Consider the following 19,715-nt stretch of genomic DNA (forward strand, 5'->3'; position numbering starts at 1 on the left):
GAATCTATATCTTTTAATTGGGGAGTTTAATCCATTTACATTCAACGTTATAACCGTGAAGGCATTTCTTGAATCAACCATCTTATCCTTTGGTTTATGTTTGTTATATTTTTCCCCTCTGTCTATTAATATCCTTTATTGTACCCATACCGAATCTCTTTAGTACTGAACCTTTCTCCAAGTCTCTGTCCTTTCTTTGTTTCTCTGTCTGTAGGGCTCCCTTGAGTATCTCCAGTAGGGCAGGTCTCTTGTTAGCAAATTCTCTCAGCATTTGTTTGTCTGTGAAAAATTTAAGCTCTCCCTCAAATTTGAAGGAGAGCTTTGCTGGATAAAGTATTCTTGGCTGGAAATTTTTCTCACTCAGAATTTTAAATATATCGTGCCGCTGCCTTCTTGCCTCCATGGTGGCTGCTGAGTAGTCACTACTTAGTCTTATGCTGTTTCCTTTGTATGTGGTGAATTGCTTTTCTCTTGCTGCTTTCAGAACTTGCTCCTTCTCTTCTGTGTTTGATAGTGTGATCAGTATATGTCTCGGAGTGGGTTTATTTGGATTTATTCTATTTGGAGTTCGCTGAGCATTTATGATTTGTGTATTTATGTTGTTTAGAAGATTTGGGAAGTTTTCCCCAACAATTTCTTTGAATACTCTTCCTAGACCTTTACCCTTTTCTTCCCCTTCTGGGACACCAATGAGTCTTATATTTGGACGTTTCATATTATCTATCATATCCCTGAGGTCCATTTCTATTTTTTCAATTTTTTCCCCCATTCTTTCTTTTATGCTTTCATTTTCCATTCTGTCATCTTCAAGGTCACTGATTCGTTGTTCAACTTCCTCTAGTCTTGTACTATGAGTGTCCAGAATCTTTTTAATTTGGTCAACAGTTTCTTTAATTTCCATAAGATCATCCATTTTTTTATTTAGTCTTGCAATGTCTTCTTTATGCTCTTCTAGGGTCTTCTTGATTTCCTTTATCTCCCGTACTATGGTCTCATTGTTCATCTTTAGTTCTTTGAGTAGCTGCTCTAGGTGCTGTGTCTCTTCTGGTCTTTTGATTTGGGTGCTTGGGCTTGGGTTATCCATATCGTCTGGTTTTTTTCATATGCTTTATAATTTTCTGTTGTTTTTGGCCTCGTGGCATTTGCTGAACTTGATAGGGTTCTTTTAGGATTTGTAGACCAATTGAAGTCCTTATCTCTAATTTCTCAGATCTACAGCTTCGTGGAGTACACTTTCTCTAACTAACTAGCAGGTGGCGTCCACGAGCCACCTGTTCTCCACAAGCCAGTTCTCCCCTGCTTAGCCTTTTTGGTGAGTGGGGGAGTGAGTCTTGTGGGGTTCAATTGGTGTACCAAGCTTGCGTGTGTAGTTGGTGTTGCCTGCCCTGTATATGGGGCGTGTTTCTGGGCAGTCAGGGAGGGGGGGGGTGGCTCTAGCAATCAAATCTCCCTGGTGATCCTAGAGTTTTAAAGCTGCTGCAATAGTCTAATCCTTCAGTTCAGTCCTACCACAGTTTGTCTCTGCTACTGACCCACAAGTCCTTGGTATTGGCGTATGGCTCCTGAGACTTGCAAGTGGGCCCCTCTTCCAGGCCGTGCACCCTGGGTCCTCTGTTGAGGGATGACTGTGCTATGTCACAGGTGAGTACCGTCCCCCTAGGGCAGTTCTGGGCTGCTGGGCTGTGTAGGGAGGCTCCTAGTCTGCTGAAATGATGGCTGAATGGGGCTTTGTTAATTCACACTGCTCTACCTTCCCAACTCTGGGACAATCAGCTGAGGTTGCAGGGAAGGCTAATGTCCACGCCCAGTTTTGTGGTGTGTGCCTGTTATTTGAAGCACTTCCGTCACACTGGGTTGTCTGGGGCAGTTCTGGGCTATGGGGCTGGCGATGGGCAGGAGTGTTTCCTGTCCACCAGGATAATGGCTGTGAGCGGACACCCCCCTTTTCTTGGGAAGTTGTGGTGTTTAGTGAATTTTCTCAGCCACTGGATTATTGCGTTTTGTCTCAGAGCTCTCCTAGTTCTGCTCTTGTCTTGACCTGCCCAAATAGCAAGTCTTTGAAGCTTTCTGTATTGGGCTTCTTAGAGTAATTGTTTTAGAAAAAGAAAAAAGGATTAAAAAAAAAAAAAGGGCCCTCCTCACAGATCTAATGGGTTATTGAAATGCTAAGAGACAAAGCAACCAGGGCCATTAAGGAAAGGTCCACAGGGCAGAGAGATCAGCTTTTCTTCGGGATTTGCATATGCGCCTCAGGGCCCTTCCCCTTTCTATGTTCACCAGAACTCCAAAAATCCTCCACTTTTATTTTGGAGTTTTTCGTGTTGTTTTTTTCCTATGCCTGTCTCCTCTCTGCTGGGCTGGCTGCTCTCATATTCTCTGGTGTCTGGTCTCGGTCTATCTATGGTTGGAGTTTGAATCAGTAGAATGAGTTTCCGATAAGGGCTGCCACTGCAGTTCTCCCTTCTCCTTCCTGGAGCTGACAGCCCCTCCTCCCCCGGGACTGAGCCTGGCAGGGAGGGGCGCGGGTCCCCTGGCCGCAAAAACTTACAGATTTCGCTGATCTCAGCAGTTCCACGTTTTCATGAGTGTTGTATGAAGTATGCCCAAAGTCAGATTGCTCTGTGGTGTCCAGTCCATGCAGTTCCTGGCTTTCTACCTACTTTCCTGGAGGAGTAACTAAAACATACAGCTCACCAGTCTGCCATCTTGCCCCGCCTCAACAATTCAGTTTTATTGAGATATATTCACATATGTGCATCTAGTTTATATGATCAGATCAGCATCTGTGTTTTGAGTAGATTGCTATTGAGAACATAATAGATTAGGTTGTTCTAGAATTACAAAACAAATTCATCTTCAAATTCCAAACTAAGAAAAAGTTTCTCTTCCTCAGAATAACTTTCTCTTATTACATGGTGATGATGCATATCTTATTATTTTGGCTGCTGAGTAGCTGAAAGTCACATCTTTGTCCAATGCAGTAGCATCCTGTTCTCCAGGTTTGTTCCTGGCATAATTATTGCTTTACTCCTTCAGTATGCTTTTTACTCTTGTATTAATTTTGTGTTTTGCTACATCTGCGTCTTTTAATGTAAACTGTCACCATATTGTTAGAGTATAAATAAATGTGAAGAAAGCCTGGGTCGAAATGTCAGTATTCCAGTGAGGATGATTACCATCCTATGTAGATGTAAATGTAAAAACATTTTAGTATTTAAATTTTAGTGATTATAACATTCCAAGTCCCACCTTTAAAAATCTAAAATCGGTAGCTTTTTCATTTGTTCATTATTACTTTAGTTTAAATAAAGAACTTTACCGTAACAGGTAGTAGGATTTGTGTGAGCATTGTGTTAAACTTACCTTTTTTTTATTTTTTAAAACAGATCATTACTTCTAGCTGATCTTGACAAAGAAGAAAAAGAAAAAGATTGGTATTATGCTCAACTTCAGAATCTCACTAAAAGAATAGATAGTCTTCCTTTAACTGAAAATGTAAGTAACCTGGCAATATGACAAATTTTAGACTTTAATGACTAGATCTTTTAGGGTATTTAGGTCATTTGTTAAAATTCAGGGTACCTGATTTTATAGTTATTTGTAAACTAACATATGTTTACATATGTTTAACTTTTTGTCTGTGCTTCATTCCATTAAATTCAGTACCTAAGTTTTCATGACTGTGTCTGATGTATATATAAAAAATTTTATGCATAAAATGCTTTGCTTCTGTAACATAATTCTTAGTGTAATGATCAAATGAATTGATTATAAAAGCATAACCTGAAAAAAAAATCACTTTGAGGTTGAAAAACCTGAATTTGAGCAGCCAGAGAGCTTGTTTTTCCAAGGACATGAATACCAAGTAAATTATCTCTAGTAAGTATCAGATCTGCAGAACAGGGATGCCAGACATTGGAGTGCAAAGAGTAACATAACTGAGTATATTACAGTTGATGAATTTTTGTATATAAAGGTGATAAAGCAAATATTTATTTTAAGCCTCTAGTTGAGAAAATCTATTACATTTGAATCCTGACAGACTTAGGATTCAGCTGCACAATGGGCTTTATTTTTTATTATTTTCTTAGTATTGAATTGCCAAACATTCTCTGTAGAAATGTTTAGCATCCATCTGTTTATTTTTTTATGCCACATTATAGGAATCATGCTAAATAGTTTTTGAAATAAAAAATCTTTGAAGATAATGTGACTGCTATTCCAGTTATTATAAATGACAATAACTGCTGTCATGGATCTTAGTACTTTTTGCAAATATTAAAAGTTTGTTTGTTTTGTGAATATAACTATATAAGCAAGTTTTTAATCCTGTCAGCCTCTTCCTCCATACCCAACCTCTCCATGGCAACTACTTTATTGGTGGGATGGCACTTTATATAAGAACATTTCTAACATACATTAATAATCTCCAACAAGATCATGTATTTCATCTGTTGTCTATAAATGTGTTATATAATTTTGAAAAAGAGAAATAAGTTAGTTAAAAATTAAGTTGCTCTCTTAGCTTAGATTTTTCATCTTCTAATAACATAGTATCTTCTAAGAACATAATAGGCAAAAAACAAAAGTAAAAGAAAGAAAACTTTTTCCAGAACATATAGTTAGCCAGATTTCTTGAGTGGGCATTGGCTGGCAGGAGCTAGAATTAGAAGTTTAAATGCTACTCTACTACAACAGTCATCCAGGGTTTTGAGAGGGAGAGAAAGGATCCCTCTTCCTGACACTATCTTTAAAGTCTTCCTGGAAATTAAGGAAACATGCATAGTGAAAGAACTATTATTGGAGAGTTAGGAGATACGGGTTAGGAACTCAGGAGGGTTTGGTGGGATTTTGGCTTTTATAAACAAAAGCACCAAGACAAATTTCACTCACCATTCACTGAGTAATTAGAAAATATACAAAATGTAGGGTCCGCTTGTCTGCATGTAGTCATGTTTAGGAAAGGGTTTATGTGTACAGGACAACTCAAGAGCAATTGGTTAATATCTAAAACAATAAAAAGATCAGTTTTCCAATGAGTTAATTATTCTCCATTAATTTATTAAATAATCATATTTATAAGGCATTATTATGGACCATTGGCGACATTTGGAAATTTAAAGTGCTTGTATTTCCAGTCAATGCAAACTAGAGTCTATAGTGATGGTCTACAACCCACTGCTGTGTTAAGTTACCATGCCATCCCAAATCAACCTGCCAGTCTTGACTGCTTCACATGTTGGTAGCATTTTGGACACTACTTTAAACATAGTGGCCAGTTTTAGCAAATCCTTCTGTGCATCTGATAAAATTTGACAAGTCTTTGTAATGCTCCTTCACTTCTTACTAAACTTGTTCTGATAATCACATCAACCAGCTTCTGCATTTCTACTTTGTAGGCTTTACTGAGATAACCATGATAACTAATTGTCTTGATCTCCTATGGTTTCATTCTGTTGGCTACTTTGAAGATGCATTCTGCTGAAGGGAGGGAAAAAGCCTTCTCTATTTATGGCTCTCACCTAAGTGGAGTATCAGTTTATCATGGGACAATGCACGTCATGTATGTGATTCCAATTTCCAGCTATGCTTTGGACCATAATATGATAGTGTCTATGTTTTCTACTTGTGATTCCCATGCTGAATCTCATCATCTACTATTTGAGGAATAAAGATGTTAAAGAGGCAATGAAAACATTGTTTAAGAAAATTGGTTCATAAATAAAGCACAACTTATCATTGAGTAAACTTTAAAGGAATGTTAGATACCAACCCATATGTCTATGGTGACAAATTAGGGAAGAAAATGTTTGCATATCTTAGAATATTTCCAAAGTGTCATTGGTCTTTTAATGCAGTATTTTACATATATAGATAAATTGTGTCATCTAGGTGTCTATGATTATGTTCAAACAGATCTGTATTAAATATTCATTGATTAACTTAAAAAAAAAGTGCTTGTATTTCATAAATACTTTTTAATTTTACAAATTTTGTTTTATATTTTGAGAATCCAGATTAATCTACACTTTCATATGGAAATACTTATCAGGATATTAGACATTACTTAAACATCAGATCTAAACTAATTATTTTTTTCAGGGGACCAGTTGGAAGGTAGAGGAGAAATGAGTGGAGCTCTTTCAGTGGGAATTAGAAATAACATGCAGACTATTTCATCTATATTGCAACTAATATTTAGGGTACACTTATAGGAGTACATTCTGCCTATAATGTCATCTGTATGTTGCAAGGGAAAAGGGTAAAAACACCTCTAACTTGTACTGACAACTCAATTTGGGGTCCTTGGGTTTACAGACTGCTATTCTGAATCAGACGTGTCACATGCAGCTTTCTATAGACACAGAGAGCATGAAAAATCTATAGAACTTTCTCATTCCCTTTATGGCCCGTTATAACTCTGTTACCTATAATTTTATCTGAAGCTATTCATATTTTTAGCCTGTATTACCTTTAGGAACATGTTTCATTACTTCATCTTTTTATCCTTTTGTAAGGCTGGCAGTTATCACAGTACCAGGAATTTTAATTAGAGGTTTAATAATTTTTAAAATAAATGAACACCCACTGTGTGACAAAATACTTCTTTTTATTTATTTCAACTTTGTTCCACTTTTGGATTTTTACCAAAGTCTGTATTAGCTTTGTCCTCACTACTTATTATTATCTATATTACATATAGACTTTTTATTATCCCATTTTCTTCATGTTTACAAATAAAGAAGTTCTGTATGTTTAGCCCACATGTATATGGTAATCTTTACCTTAAATTTGGGTATGAACTGGGGTTGGTGGACCTGTTTATTATTTTTTTCTATGTTGTCCATATTAGTATGGTAGTTTTTAATAACTAATTATATAGTTCTTCCAGGTAGAGGAATCTTTAACGGAACTGTAGTTCAAATCATCCTAACTGGACCAATTATTTATTTAAATGAAATAGTCCAATTTAATTAAAGCCGTTTGTGACTATGGGGCAGTAAGTATTATAACTCTGCATTTCACATCCAGGACCTAGACTGAGCCTAGCATCTATAATCATGTTTTAAGACTCCTTGGATTAAAAAATAATTTCTCATGCACCGTGACTTACAAATTTGCTTATTCATTTTCTTAGTTGGTATTATATGTCTAATGACACTAAAATTTTTATCTTATTTGTGATTTTAGTTTTCCTTACAAACAGATATGACCAGAAGGCAATTAGAATATGAAGCAAGGCAAATCAGAGTTGCAATGGAAGAACAACTAGGTACTTGCCAGGATATGGAAAAACGAGCACAGGTAAGTTATTTGTTTTTAAACTGACCATCTAGGGAAGAATTATTGAAAATGTAATGAATTACGAATCTGTTACTATAAATTAAATTTTGTTTTTAAAAATATTTATGAGTCTATCTTCATTTATGCACTGTTTCAAAATAAGAATAATTTGCCATGGCTCCTGGGCAGCATAACTAATATTCAGGTAAGTCTGTCTCCACTATATTTCATTTCCCCTGAAATTGTGCTACTCTGTCCTAGAATTGGAAGAAGAAGAAAGAATTAGATGCTGATCTTCTGGTAGCTGAGCTTCAGTGTTTCTTTGCGATTTTTATTCCTTGTGTAATGTATGTATAATGACATTGAGGAAATTTCACTGCTCTTCAATTTGTATGCTAAAAAATTAGAAGCCCTGGTTCTAGGAAAGTGGGAATGAAACACATAAAGAAAATTAGGAGAGATGAAATGATTTGAATGGAGAACAACTCCCATACTTTCTTCTACACTCCACTCATGTCAAGAAAGAATACTAACTAGCTTTGCTCTTTGTCAAGCATTTTCATTTATGAATTTATTATCAAATTTACTCTTTTATATACACACAACTCTTTGACTGACTGATGGTTTTAAGTCCTGAAGAGGTGTTGCTGATTGCCTTGTCTGTTTCAAAGCAAGCATGATGAATTTTTTTTCAAAACCTTTGGGACAGACTAAGAAGAAAAGATTATTTGAAAGATTTTCGTTAAGTAAATGTACAAATAAAAATGGAGGACTTACATTTGTATGTATGATATAAATACTTTTTTGTATTCTGAGTTTACTTTATGGTTTTAAAATAATTAAAATAATATATTTTACATTCTCCAAAGTGTAATCTTTATCTTTTATGTCATGATTTCCTAAACATAATGTATATTCTGTTTATGCTGGATTATGGTGGTAGACTAAATTGATACTTAAACTGCAGTACTATGATACACTTCATAGTCCATACTTGTTAGTTTCACAATGAGGCTAGAGCTTAACTAATATATATATTAGTTAGTTATCATAAGTATAATAAATATACATGTTCTTTTTACTTATCCTACTCCATTCAGAAAGACTGAAGGATTTAAATGTCAAAAGTAAAACTTTAAAACTTGCAGAAAAAAAATAACATGACTATCTTTCTGATATTGAGATAGGAAAGGATTCCTTAAACAAGACATAAGAAACTAATTATTAAAGGAAAAATTAATAGATTAGACTACATTAAAATTAAGAATTTATTCTCATCAGTAACCTTAATGAAAGTAAACAGATAAGTTAAAAATTGGGAAAAGATATTTACTACCATATAACTGACAGAGAATTAAGATCAAGAAGATATAAAGAACTTCACAAAATACATTCCATTTTAAATTTAGTATTTGTAACATTTGAGATTTTCATGGAATTATTATTTTTTTTTTTTATCATCATTTTATTGAGATATATTCACATACCACGCAGTCATACAAAACAAATTGTACTTTCGATTGTTTACAGTACCATTACATAGTTGTACATTCATCACCTAAATCAATCCCTGACACCTTCATTAGCACACACACAAAAATAACAAGAATAATAATTAGAGTGAAAAAGAGCAATTGAAGTAAAAAAGAACACTAGGTACCTTTGTCTGTTTGTTTGCTTCCCCTACTTTTCTACACATCGATCCATAAACTAGACAAAGTGGAGTTTGGTCCTTATGGCATTCCCAATCCCACTGTCACCCCTCATAAGCTACATTTTTATACAACTGTCTTCGAGATTCATGGGTTCTGGGTTGTAGTTTAATAGTTTCAGGTATCCACCACCAGCTACCCCAATTCTTTAGAACCTAAAAAAGGTTGTCTAAAGTGTGCGTAAGAGTGCCCACCAGAGTGATCTCTCGGCTCGTTTTGGAATCTCTCTGCCACTGAAGCTTATTTCATTTCCTTTCACATCCCCCTTTTGGTCAAGAAGATGTTCTCCATCCCACGATGCCGGGTCTACATTCCTCCCCGGGAGTCATATTCCACGTTGCCAGGGAGATTCACTTCCCTGGGTGTCTGATCCCACGTAGGGGGGAGGGCAGTGATTTCACCTTTCAAGTTGGCTTAGCCAGAGAGAGAGGGCCACATCTGAGCAACAAAGAGGCATTCAGGAGGAGACTCTTAGGCACAAATACAGGGAGGCCTAGCCTCTCCTTTGCAGCAACCGTCTTCCCAAGGGTAAAACTTATGGTAGAGGGCTCAACCCATCAAACCACCAGTCCCCTATGTCTGTGGTCATGTTAGCAACCATGGTGGTGGGGTAGGCGAATACCCCTGCATTCTCCACAGGCTCCTCAAGGGGGCACTACATCGTTTTTTTTTTTTTTTTTTTTTTTTCCTTTTTTGTCTTTTTTCTTTTTTTTTTTTTTTTAACTTTCCCTTCTTTTTTCAAATCAACTGTATGAAAAAAAAAGTTAAAAAGAAAACAAACATACAATAAAGAACATTTCAAAGAGACCATAGCAAGGGAGTAAGAAAAAGACAACTAACCTAAGATAACTGCTTAACTTCCAACATGTTCCTACTTTACCCCAAGAAAGTTACATACTATAGCAACATTTCAGTGAACTTGTTCCTACTACATCCATCAGAAATTAACAGACCATAGTCATTTCTGGGCATCCCCAGAACGTTAAATAGCTTATCTGTTCTTCTTGGATTATTGTTCCCCCTTCCTTAATTGCTCTCTACTGCTAGTTCCCCTACATTCTACATTATAAACCATTTGTTTTACATTTTTCAAAGTTCACATTAGTGGTAGCATATAATATTTCTCTTTTTGTGCCTGGCTTATTTCGCTCAGCATTATGTCTTCAAGGTTCATCCATGTTGTCATATGTTTCACCAGATCATTCCTTCTTACTGCCGCGTAGTATTCCATCGTGTGTATATACCACATTTTATTTATCCACTCATCTGTTGATGGACATTTGGGTTGTTTCCATCTCTTGGCAATTGTGAATAATGCTGCTATGAACATTGGCGTGCAGATATCTGTTCGTGTCACTGCTTTCCGATCTTCCGGGTATATCCCGAGAAGTGCAATCGCTGGATCGAATGGTAGCTCTATCTCTAGTTTTCTAAGGTACTGCCAGACTGACTTCCAGAGTGGCTGAACCATTATACAGTCCCACCAACAATGAATAAGAGTTCCAATTTCTCCACATCCCCTCCAGCATTTGTAGTTTCCTGTTTGTTTAATGGCAGCCATTCTAACCGGTGTTAGATGGTATCTCATTGTGGTCTTAATTTGCATCTCTCTAATAGCTAGTGAAGCTGAACATTTTTTCATGTGTTTCTTGGCCATTTGTATTTCCTCTTCAGAGAACTGTCTTTTCATATCTTTTGCCCATTTTATAATTGGGCTGTCTGTACTATTGTCATTGAGTTGTAGGATTTCTTTGTATATGCAAGATATCAGTCTTTTGTCAGATACATGGTTTCCAAAAATTTTTTCCCATTGAGTTGGCTGCCTCTTTACCTTTTTGAGAAATTCCTTTGAGGTGCAGAAACTTCTAAGCTTGAGGAGTTCCCATTTATCTATTTTCTCTTTTGTTGCTTGTGCTTTGGGTGTAAAGTCAAGAAGTGGCCTCCTAATACAAGGTCTTGAAGATGTTTTCCTACATTATCTTCTAGGAGTTTAATGGTACTTTCTTTTATATTGAGATCTTTGGTCCATTTTGAGTTAATTTTTGTGTAGGGGGTGAGGTAGGGGTCCTCTTTCATTCTTTTGGATATGGATATCCAAATCTCCCAGCCCCATTTGTTGAAAAGACCATTATGGCTCAGTTCGGTGACTTTGGGGGCCTTATCAAAGATCAGTCGGCCATAGATCTGAGGGTCTATCTCTGAATTCTCAATTCGATTCCATTGATCTATATGTCTATCTTTGTGCCAGTACCATGCTGTTTTGGCAACTGTGGCTTTATAATAAGCTTCAAAGTCAGGGAGTGTAAGTCCTCCCACTTCGTTTTTCTTTTTTAAAGTGTCTTTAGCAATTCGAGGCATCTTCCCTTTCCAAATAAATTTGATAACTAGCTTTTTCCAAGTCTGCAAAGTAGGTTGTTGGAATTTTGATTGGGATTGCATTGAATCTGTAGATGAGTTTGGGTAGAATTGACATCTTAATGACATTTAGCCTTCCTATCCATGAACATGGAATATTTTCCATCTTTTAAGGTCCCCTTCTATTTCTTTTAGTAGAGTTATGTAGTTTTCTTTGTATAGGTCTTTTACATCTTTGGTTAAGTTTATTCCTAGGTACTTGATTTTTTTAGTTGCTATTGAAAATGGTATCTTTTTCTTGAGTGTCTCTTCAGTTTGTTCATTTCTAGCATATAGAAACATTACTGACTTATGTGCATTAATCTTGTATCCCGCTACTTTGCTAAATTTGTTTATTAGCTCTAGTAGGTGTATCGTTGATTTCTCAGGGTTTTCTAGATATAAGATCATATCATCTGCAAACAATGACAGTTTTACTTCTTCTTTTCCAATTTGGATGCCTTTTATTTCTTTGTCTTGCCGGATTGCCCTGGCTAGCACTTCCAGCACAATGTTGAATAACAGTGGTGACAGCGGGCATCCTTGTTTTGTTCCTGATCTTAGAGGGAAGGCTTTCAGTCTCTCACCATTGAGTACTATGCTGGCTGTGGGTTTTTCATATATGCTCTTTATCATGTTGAGGAAGTTTCCTTCAATTCCTACCTTTTGAAGTGTTTTTATCAAAAACGGATGTTGGATTTTGTCAAATGCTTTTTCAGCATCTATTGAGATGATCAATTGATTTTTCCCTTTCGAGTTTTTAATGTGTTGTAATACATTGATTGTTTTTCTTATGTTGAACCATCCTTGCATGCCTGGAATGAACCCCACTTGGTCATGGTGTATGATTTTTTTAATGTGTCTTTGGATTCGATTTGCAAGTATTTTGTTGAGGATTTTTGCATCTATATTCATTAGGGAGATTGGCCGGTAGTTTTCCTTTTTTGTAGCATCTTTGCCTGGTTTTGGTATTAGATTGATGTTAGCTTCATAAAATGAATTAGGTAGTGTTCCATTTTTTTCAATGTTTTGAAAGAGTTTGAGTAAGATTGGTGTCAGTTCTTTCTGGAAAGTTTGGTAGAATTCCCCTGTGAAGCCATCTGGCCCTGGGCATTTATTTGTGGGAAGATTTTTGATGACTGATTGGATCTCTTTGCTTGTGATGGGTTGGTTGAGGTCTTCTATTTCTTCTCTGGTCAGTCTAGGTTGTTCATATGTTTCCAGGAAATTGTCCATTTCTTCTACATTATCCAGTTTGTTGCCATACAGTTGTTCATAATATCCTCTTATAATTTTTTTAATTTCTTCAGGATCTGCAGTTATGTCACCTTTTTCATTCATTATTTTGTTTATATGGGTCTTCTCTCTTTTTGATTTTGTCAGTCTAGCTAGGGGCTTGTCAATCTTGTTGATCTTCTCAAAGAACCAACTTTTGGTGATATTTATCCTTTCTATTGTTTTTTTGTTCTCTATGTCATTTATTTCTGCTTTAATCCTTGTTATTTCTTTTCTTGTACTTGGTTTAGGATTGGTTTGCTGTTCATTTTCTAGCTTCTTCAGTTGATCCATTAGTTCTTTGATTTTGGCTCTTTCTTCCTTTTAATATATGCGTTTAGTGCTATAAATTTCCCCCTTAGCACTGCTTTTGCTGCATCCCATAGGTTTTGGTATGTTGTGTTCTCATTTTCATTCGTCTCTATATATTTAGCAATTTCTCTTGCTATTTCTTCTTTAACCCACTGATTGTTTAGGAGTGTGTTGTTTAACCTCCAGGTATTTGTGAATTTTCTAAGTCTCTGATGGTTATTGACTTCTAATTGTATTCCATTGTGGTCAGAGAATGTGCTTTGAATAATTTCAATCTTTTTAAATTTATTGAGGCTTGTTTATGTCCCAGCATATGATCTATTCTGGAGAAAGTTCCGTGAGCACTAGAAAAGTATGTGTATCCTGGTGATTTGGGATGTAATGTCCTGTAGATGTCTGTTAAATCTAATTCATTTATCAGATTGTTTAGGTTTTCAATTTCCTTATTGGTCTTCTGTCTGGTTGATCTATCTATAGGAGAGAGTGATGTGTTGAAGTCTCCCACAATTATTGTGGAAACATCAATTGCTTCCTTTAGTTTTGCCAATGTTTCTCTCATGTATTTTGTGGCACCTTGATTGGGTGCATAGACATTTACGATTGTTATTTCTTCTTGCTGAATTGCCCCTTTTATTAGTATGTAGTGGCCTTCTTTGTCTCTCAAAACATCCCTGCATTTGAAGTCTATTTTATCTGAGATTAATATTGCTACACCTGCTTTCTTTTGGCTGTAGCTTGCATGAAATATTTTTTTCCATCCTTTCACTTTCAGTTTCTTTGTGTCCCTGTGTCTAAGATGAGTCTCTTGTATGCAACATATTGATGGTTCATTTTTTTTGATCCATTCTGCGAATCTATATCTTTTAATTGGGGAGTTTAATCCATTTACATTCAACGTTAAAACCGTGAAGGCATTTCTTGAATCGGCCATCTTATCCTTTGGATTATGTTTGCCATATTTTTCCCTCTCTCTATTAATATCCTTTATTGTACCCATACCGAATCTCTTTAGTACTGAACCTTTCTCCAAGTCTCTCTGTCCTGTCTTTGTTTCTCTGTCTGTAGGGCTCCCTTTAGTATCTCCAGTAGGGCAGGTCTCTTGTTAGCAAATTCTCTCAGCATTTCTTTGTCTGTGAAAAATTTAAGCTCTCCCTCAAATTTGAAGGAGAGCTTTGCTGGATAAAGTATTCTTGGCTGGAAATTCCTCTCACTCAGAATTTTAAATATATCGTGCCACTGCCTTCTCGCCTCCATGGTGGCTGCTGAGTAGTCACTACTTAGTCTTATGCTGTTTCCTTTGTATGTGGTGAATTGCTTTTCTCTTGCTGCTTTCAGAACTTGCTCCTTCTCTTCTATGTTTGACAGTGTGATCAGTATATGTCTCGGAGTGGGTTTTTTGGATTTATTCTATTTGGAGTTCGCTGAGCATTTATGATTTGTGTATTTATGTTGTTTAGAAGATTTGGGAAGTTTTCCCCAACAATTTCTTTGAATACTCTTCCTAGACCTTTACCCTTTTCTTCCCCTTCTGGGACACCAATGAGTCTTATATTCGGACGTTTCATATTATCTATCATATCCCTGAGGTCCATTTCGAGTTTTTCAATTTTTTTCCCCATTCTTTCTTTTATGCTTTCATTTTCCATTCTGTCATCTTCCAGGTCACTGATTCGTTGTTCAACTTCCTCTAGTCTTGTACTATGAGTGTCCAGAATCTTTTTAATTTGGTCAACAGTTTCTTTAATTTCCATAAGATCATCCATTTTTTTATTTAGTCTTGCAATGTCTTCTTTATGCTCTTCTAGGGTCTTCTTGATTTCCTTCATATCCCGTACTAGGGTCTCATTGTTCATCTTTAGTTCTTTGAGTAGCTGCTCTAGGTGTGTCTCTTCTGGTCTTTTGATTTGGGTGCTTGGGCTTGGGTTATCCATATCGTCTGGTTTTTTCATATGCTTTATAATTTTCTGTTGTTTTTGGCCTCGTGGCATTTGCTGACCTTGATAGGGTTCTTTTAGGGTTTGTAGACCAGTTGAAGTCCTTATCTCTAATTTATCAGATCTACAGCTTCGTGGAGTACACTTTCTCTAACTAACCAGCAGGTGGCGTCCACGAGCCACCTGTTCTCCACAAGCCAGATCTCCCCTGCTTAGCCTTTTTGGTGAGTGGGGGAGTGAGTCTTGTGGGGCCCAATTGGTGTCCCAAGCTTGCGTGTGTAGTTGGTGTTGCCTGCCCTGTATGTGGGGCGTGTTTCTGGGCAGTCGGGGAGGGGGGGGTGGCCCTAACAATCAAATCTCCCTGATGATCCTAGAGTTTTAAAGCTACTGCAATAGTCTAATCCTTCAGTTCAGTCCTGCCACAGTTTGTCTCTGCCACTGACCCACAAGTCTTTGGTATTGGCGTATGGCTCCTGAGACTTGCAAGTGGGCCCCTCTTCCAGGCTGTGCACCCCGGGTCCTCTGTTGAGGGATGACTGTGCTATGTCGCAGGTGAGTGCCGTCCCCCCAGGGCAGTTCTGGGCTGCTGGGCTGTGTTGGGAGGCTCCCAGTCTGCTCAAATGATGGCTGAATGGGGCTCTGTTAATTCACACTGCTCCCCCTTCCCAGCTCTGGGACATTCAGCTGAGGTTGCAGGGAAGGCTAATGTCCACGCCCAGTTTTGTGGTGTGTGCCTGTTATTTGAAGCACTTCCGTCACACTGGGTTGTCTGGGGCAGCTCTGGGCTATGGGGCTGGCGATGGGCAGGAGTGTTTCCTGTCCACCAGGATGGTGGCTGTGAGCGGGCACCCCCCTTTTCTTGGGAAGTTGTGTTGTTTAGTGAATTTTCTCAGCCACTGGATTATTGCCTTTTGTCTCAGAGCTCTCTTAGTTCTGCTCTTGACTTGACGTGCCCAAATTTCAATTCTTTGAAGCTTTCTGTATTGAGCTTCTTAGAGTAATTGTTTTAGAAAAAGCAAAAGGATTTAAAAAAAAAAAAAAAAAAACGGCCCTCCTCAGAGATCTAATGGGTTATTGAAATGCTAATAGACAAAGCAACCAGGGCCATTAAGGAAAAGTGCCCAGGGCAGAGAGATCAGCCTTGCTTCGGGATTTGCATATGCGCCTCAAGGCCTGATCTCCGCCCTTCCCCTTTCTGTGTTCACCAGAACTCCAAAAATCCTCTGCTTTTATTTTGGAGTTTTTCGTGTTGTTTTTTTTCTATGCCTGTCTCCTCTCTGCTGGGCTGGCTGCTCTCAGAGTCTCTGGTGTCTGGCCTCAGTCTATCTATGGTTGGAGTTTGAATCAGTAGAATGAGTTTCCGATGAGAGCAGCCACTGCAATTCTCCCTTCTCCTTCCTGGAGCTGACAGCCCCTCCTCCCCCGGGACTGAGCCTGGCAGGGAGGGGCGCGGGTCCCCTGGCCGCAAAAACTTACAGATTTCGCTGATCTCAGCAGTTCCACGTTTTCATGAGTGTTGTATGAAGTATGCCCAAAGACAGATTGCTCTGTGGTGTCCAGTCCACGCAGTTCCTGGCTTTTTACCTACTTTCCTGGAGGAGTAACTAAAACATACAGCTCACCAGTCTGCCATCTTGCCCCGCCTCCCCGGAATTATTTTTAAATGGCAGACAGTTAGCTACAGGTTTGTTTGTTTCCAGAAAAATTGTGAGAAATGCTACTTTGGTTTCTATGAATTTGCATTTTTTAAATGTGAGTATATGGAATGCTATAGAGAGAGGTTAGTTTTTCTGAATCTGTTAATGTGCAGCATTTATAACAAAGGAGTTAATACTCCTAATATATAAGGAGTTTCTACAGATTAGTTATCAACGAGACAATCAAATAGCAAAATAGTCTGAAGTTATGAATAGTCCCATTACGAAATAAGTGCAAATCATTAATAAAGTTATGAAATGATACTTAAACCTCACTAGTCATTAGAGAAATGGCAACATAAAATAAGGTACTTTTTTTTTTTGGCCTATAAGGCTGAGAAAAACTTGACAAATTGATGACATGCAGTATTGATGACACTATGGGAGGAACAAGCATCCTCTACACTGTTGTTGTAAGATTGCTACGTTTGTGGAGGACAGTGCAGTCCTACCTATCAAAATTTAAATGCCTGTGCCCTCTGACCCAGTATTTCTTAGGACTTCTAGGAATATTTTGCTTTTACTTTACTTTAGGGCACAAGAATATAGATACATATTTTATGATATTCATTGCAGCATTATTTGTGAGAGAGAAAGAAGTGAGACAACTTAAGTGGCCATCATTTAGAGAATTATTAAATAAATTACTAAGTCAGTAGTGTACAGCTGTTAAAAACAATAAGGTAATGGGAATAGAGGAAAAATAGTGGCCAGAGTGCTCCTTACCCTTCCAGCTCTCTGCTGGGGTAAGTCAACAAGTAAATGGCCACCTATTGGACCTGAAAGGGGACCTCTGGAGGACCTGGGGCCACAAAAAAAAAAAAAATGTGGGATTTCCTTTGCAGGGGGAAGGGAGGTGGATAAAAATTCCAAATAAAAGAAGAATGGAGTAAAAGTTTTTAAACATAAGTATTTGCCAGAAACCAGAAGTAAACCTTATATTAGTTTGAGAAAATAGAGAATGAAGTTACTTCCATTGTAGTCATTAATATGGTTGGGGTGGTGGCTGCCATCACTATTATTTGACATTATTTTGGATGTTCCACTAATGCAATTAGAGAAATAAGTGGTATAAATGCTGGAAAGGAAGAGACCAAATAATTATTTGTAAATGATATGGTTGTTTGCTCAGAAAATCCCTAGAGAATGAAGCAAAAGTATTTAAACTAATGAGAGAATTTAATAAGGTGTCTGGAGTTAAGATAAATTACAAAAAAAAAAAAAAAACAGTAGCTTTTCTCTTTCTAGCAACAACCATCGGTTAAAAATGGAAATGGAGATGGGTGGACTTGTTCACAAAAACTGGAAACTAAAATACCTAGAAAAGACCAACATGAAGAAAAATATAAACTTGCTCAAAGATACAAAATATGAGTTTAAAAATGGAGAAGCCTGGAACAGAAGGCTTTCATATCCTAAAAATGTCTGTCCTTCTTAAATTAATATATAAATATGTAATGTAATTGCAATCATAATCTTAATAAATTTTTGGAACCTGGAAAAGTAATTCTAGAGTTTACATTGAGAGTAAATATGCAAGAATTTCCAGTAATATATAGGAAAGCATAATGAGTGGGGATTTGCCTCACCAATTGTCAAAATCTGTAAAAATGTTGACAATAGCAGTATGATAATAGCACAGGAATAGATAGAGGCAAATGGAGCAGAATAGACACTAGTAAAAGATACCAGAATATATGGAATCTTTATATGATGAAAGTTACATTCTAAATTTTAGGGGAAATGGTAAATTACTCAATAAATGGTATAGGTATAACTAATAATCTGTTTGGAAGCAGAGAAATTAAATTAGACCCCCCATACCTCACACCTTATACAGGGACAATTCCAGGTGGATTAAATATCTAAATGTGAAAAATAAACCTAAAATTATTAGGAGAAAATATAGAACAATAGAGGCCTCCTTGGTAAGAATGGAAACTCAATAGCCATAAGGGAAAAATGTTAGGATTTGTTTATAAAATTTTAAAACATTCATCTTACAAAATCTCCACTCCCCAGAAGTAAATGTTATTAACAACCTGATGTACATTCTTCCAACCTTTGTTTACATGCATATAGCAGGGTAGGGACCACCTTACCAGGTGCCCACCTATTTGTTAAACAAATAAAGGAGTAAATAAATACTCAGCTGTTAACAGGCATGAGCAAGAATGGACTTTGAGTCTCCATAAATTGTTTACCAGTCATTTGTATGTGTTTTACTGGTCATATGCATTTTCTTTTCAATCGATTATCTTATTACATCCTCTACCACTACTATTTTAGAGATAGTAACCTTTTCTCCTTTATGTGTTGCAATTGTTTTCCCTTAGTTTATCAGTAGTCCCCGTTTCTCCCGTATACAGTCCAGAGGAATATTTTTTATCAACTATTGTAAATGCATATTTTTTAGTAGCTCTAGAAGAAACATTTTTAAGGAGATTGGAATCCCACCTCATCCAATTTTTTTTTAAATGTAAATACTTTTTTTTAAATAGGAGATATCATTTGTTGGCTGTTTATTTTTTGGTACAACCAGAATGTAGTGGGATGTTGAATTATGGGAGGCTTTAACTGTCTTAGATATCAACTTAACATTCCATAGGTTGGGGGGCAACAGTTTTTATATCCTATAATACAATGTATACTAAATGGCGATTTGGAATCACAGTCATGCATTTGATCTGTGTTGAATGTTTTAAATTACTTCTATTCCCAGGTTTTTTAGTAGAATTGTTTCTTAAAATTGCTCCCTGATCTTGGCCCTTCCTGTCAGAACTGTGTGCACTCTGTAACATCCTCGGTTAGTAGTCATCCAATTTTTCTAATAACTTTGTTTTGTGCTGTGAAAGATTGGAAATGTGAATATGTAGTGTGTATGATATTAAATTGTGAATTAGTGGAACTTATGATATAACAGCCTATGTTACATTTGAAGATATTGGTACTTCATATCCTTTTAAAGAGAACTTGCCTCCAAGTTTTAAGCTGAAAAGTCATTTGTGATAACTTTAGAAAAGAATTATAACTTCAGGGGTTTTTAGTTTTCTAGTACATTAAAAATTGTATACAAATTGTTCATAATGTCTGTGTGCTGGTCTTCA

At 36.8% G+C, this 19,715-nt stretch overlaps 1 protein-coding gene across 9 annotated transcripts in view; it reads left to right on the top strand.

The window, feature by feature from the left end:
- Positions 1-19,715, top strand: part of APC (APC regulator of WNT signaling pathway) — a 206,889-nt gene that overhangs the window by 128,430 nt on the left and 58,744 nt on the right. For all 9 annotated transcript variants that reach the window (XM_037802249.1, XM_037802247.1, XM_037802252.1 and 6 more), the window contains exons 5-6: positions 3,387-3,495; positions 7,192-7,305. In XM_037802249.1, coding sequence (XP_037658177.1) covers positions 3,387-3,495; positions 7,192-7,305 — 223 coding nt within the window. The remainder of the gene's footprint in view (positions 1-3,386; positions 3,496-7,191; positions 7,306-19,715) is intronic.

This window comes from Choloepus didactylus, chromosome 13 (assembly GCF_015220235.1).
Source record: "Choloepus didactylus isolate mChoDid1 chromosome 13, mChoDid1.pri, whole genome shotgun sequence".
In the NCBI taxonomy this organism is placed as follows: domain Eukaryota; kingdom Metazoa; phylum Chordata; class Mammalia; order Pilosa; family Megalonychidae; genus Choloepus; species Choloepus didactylus.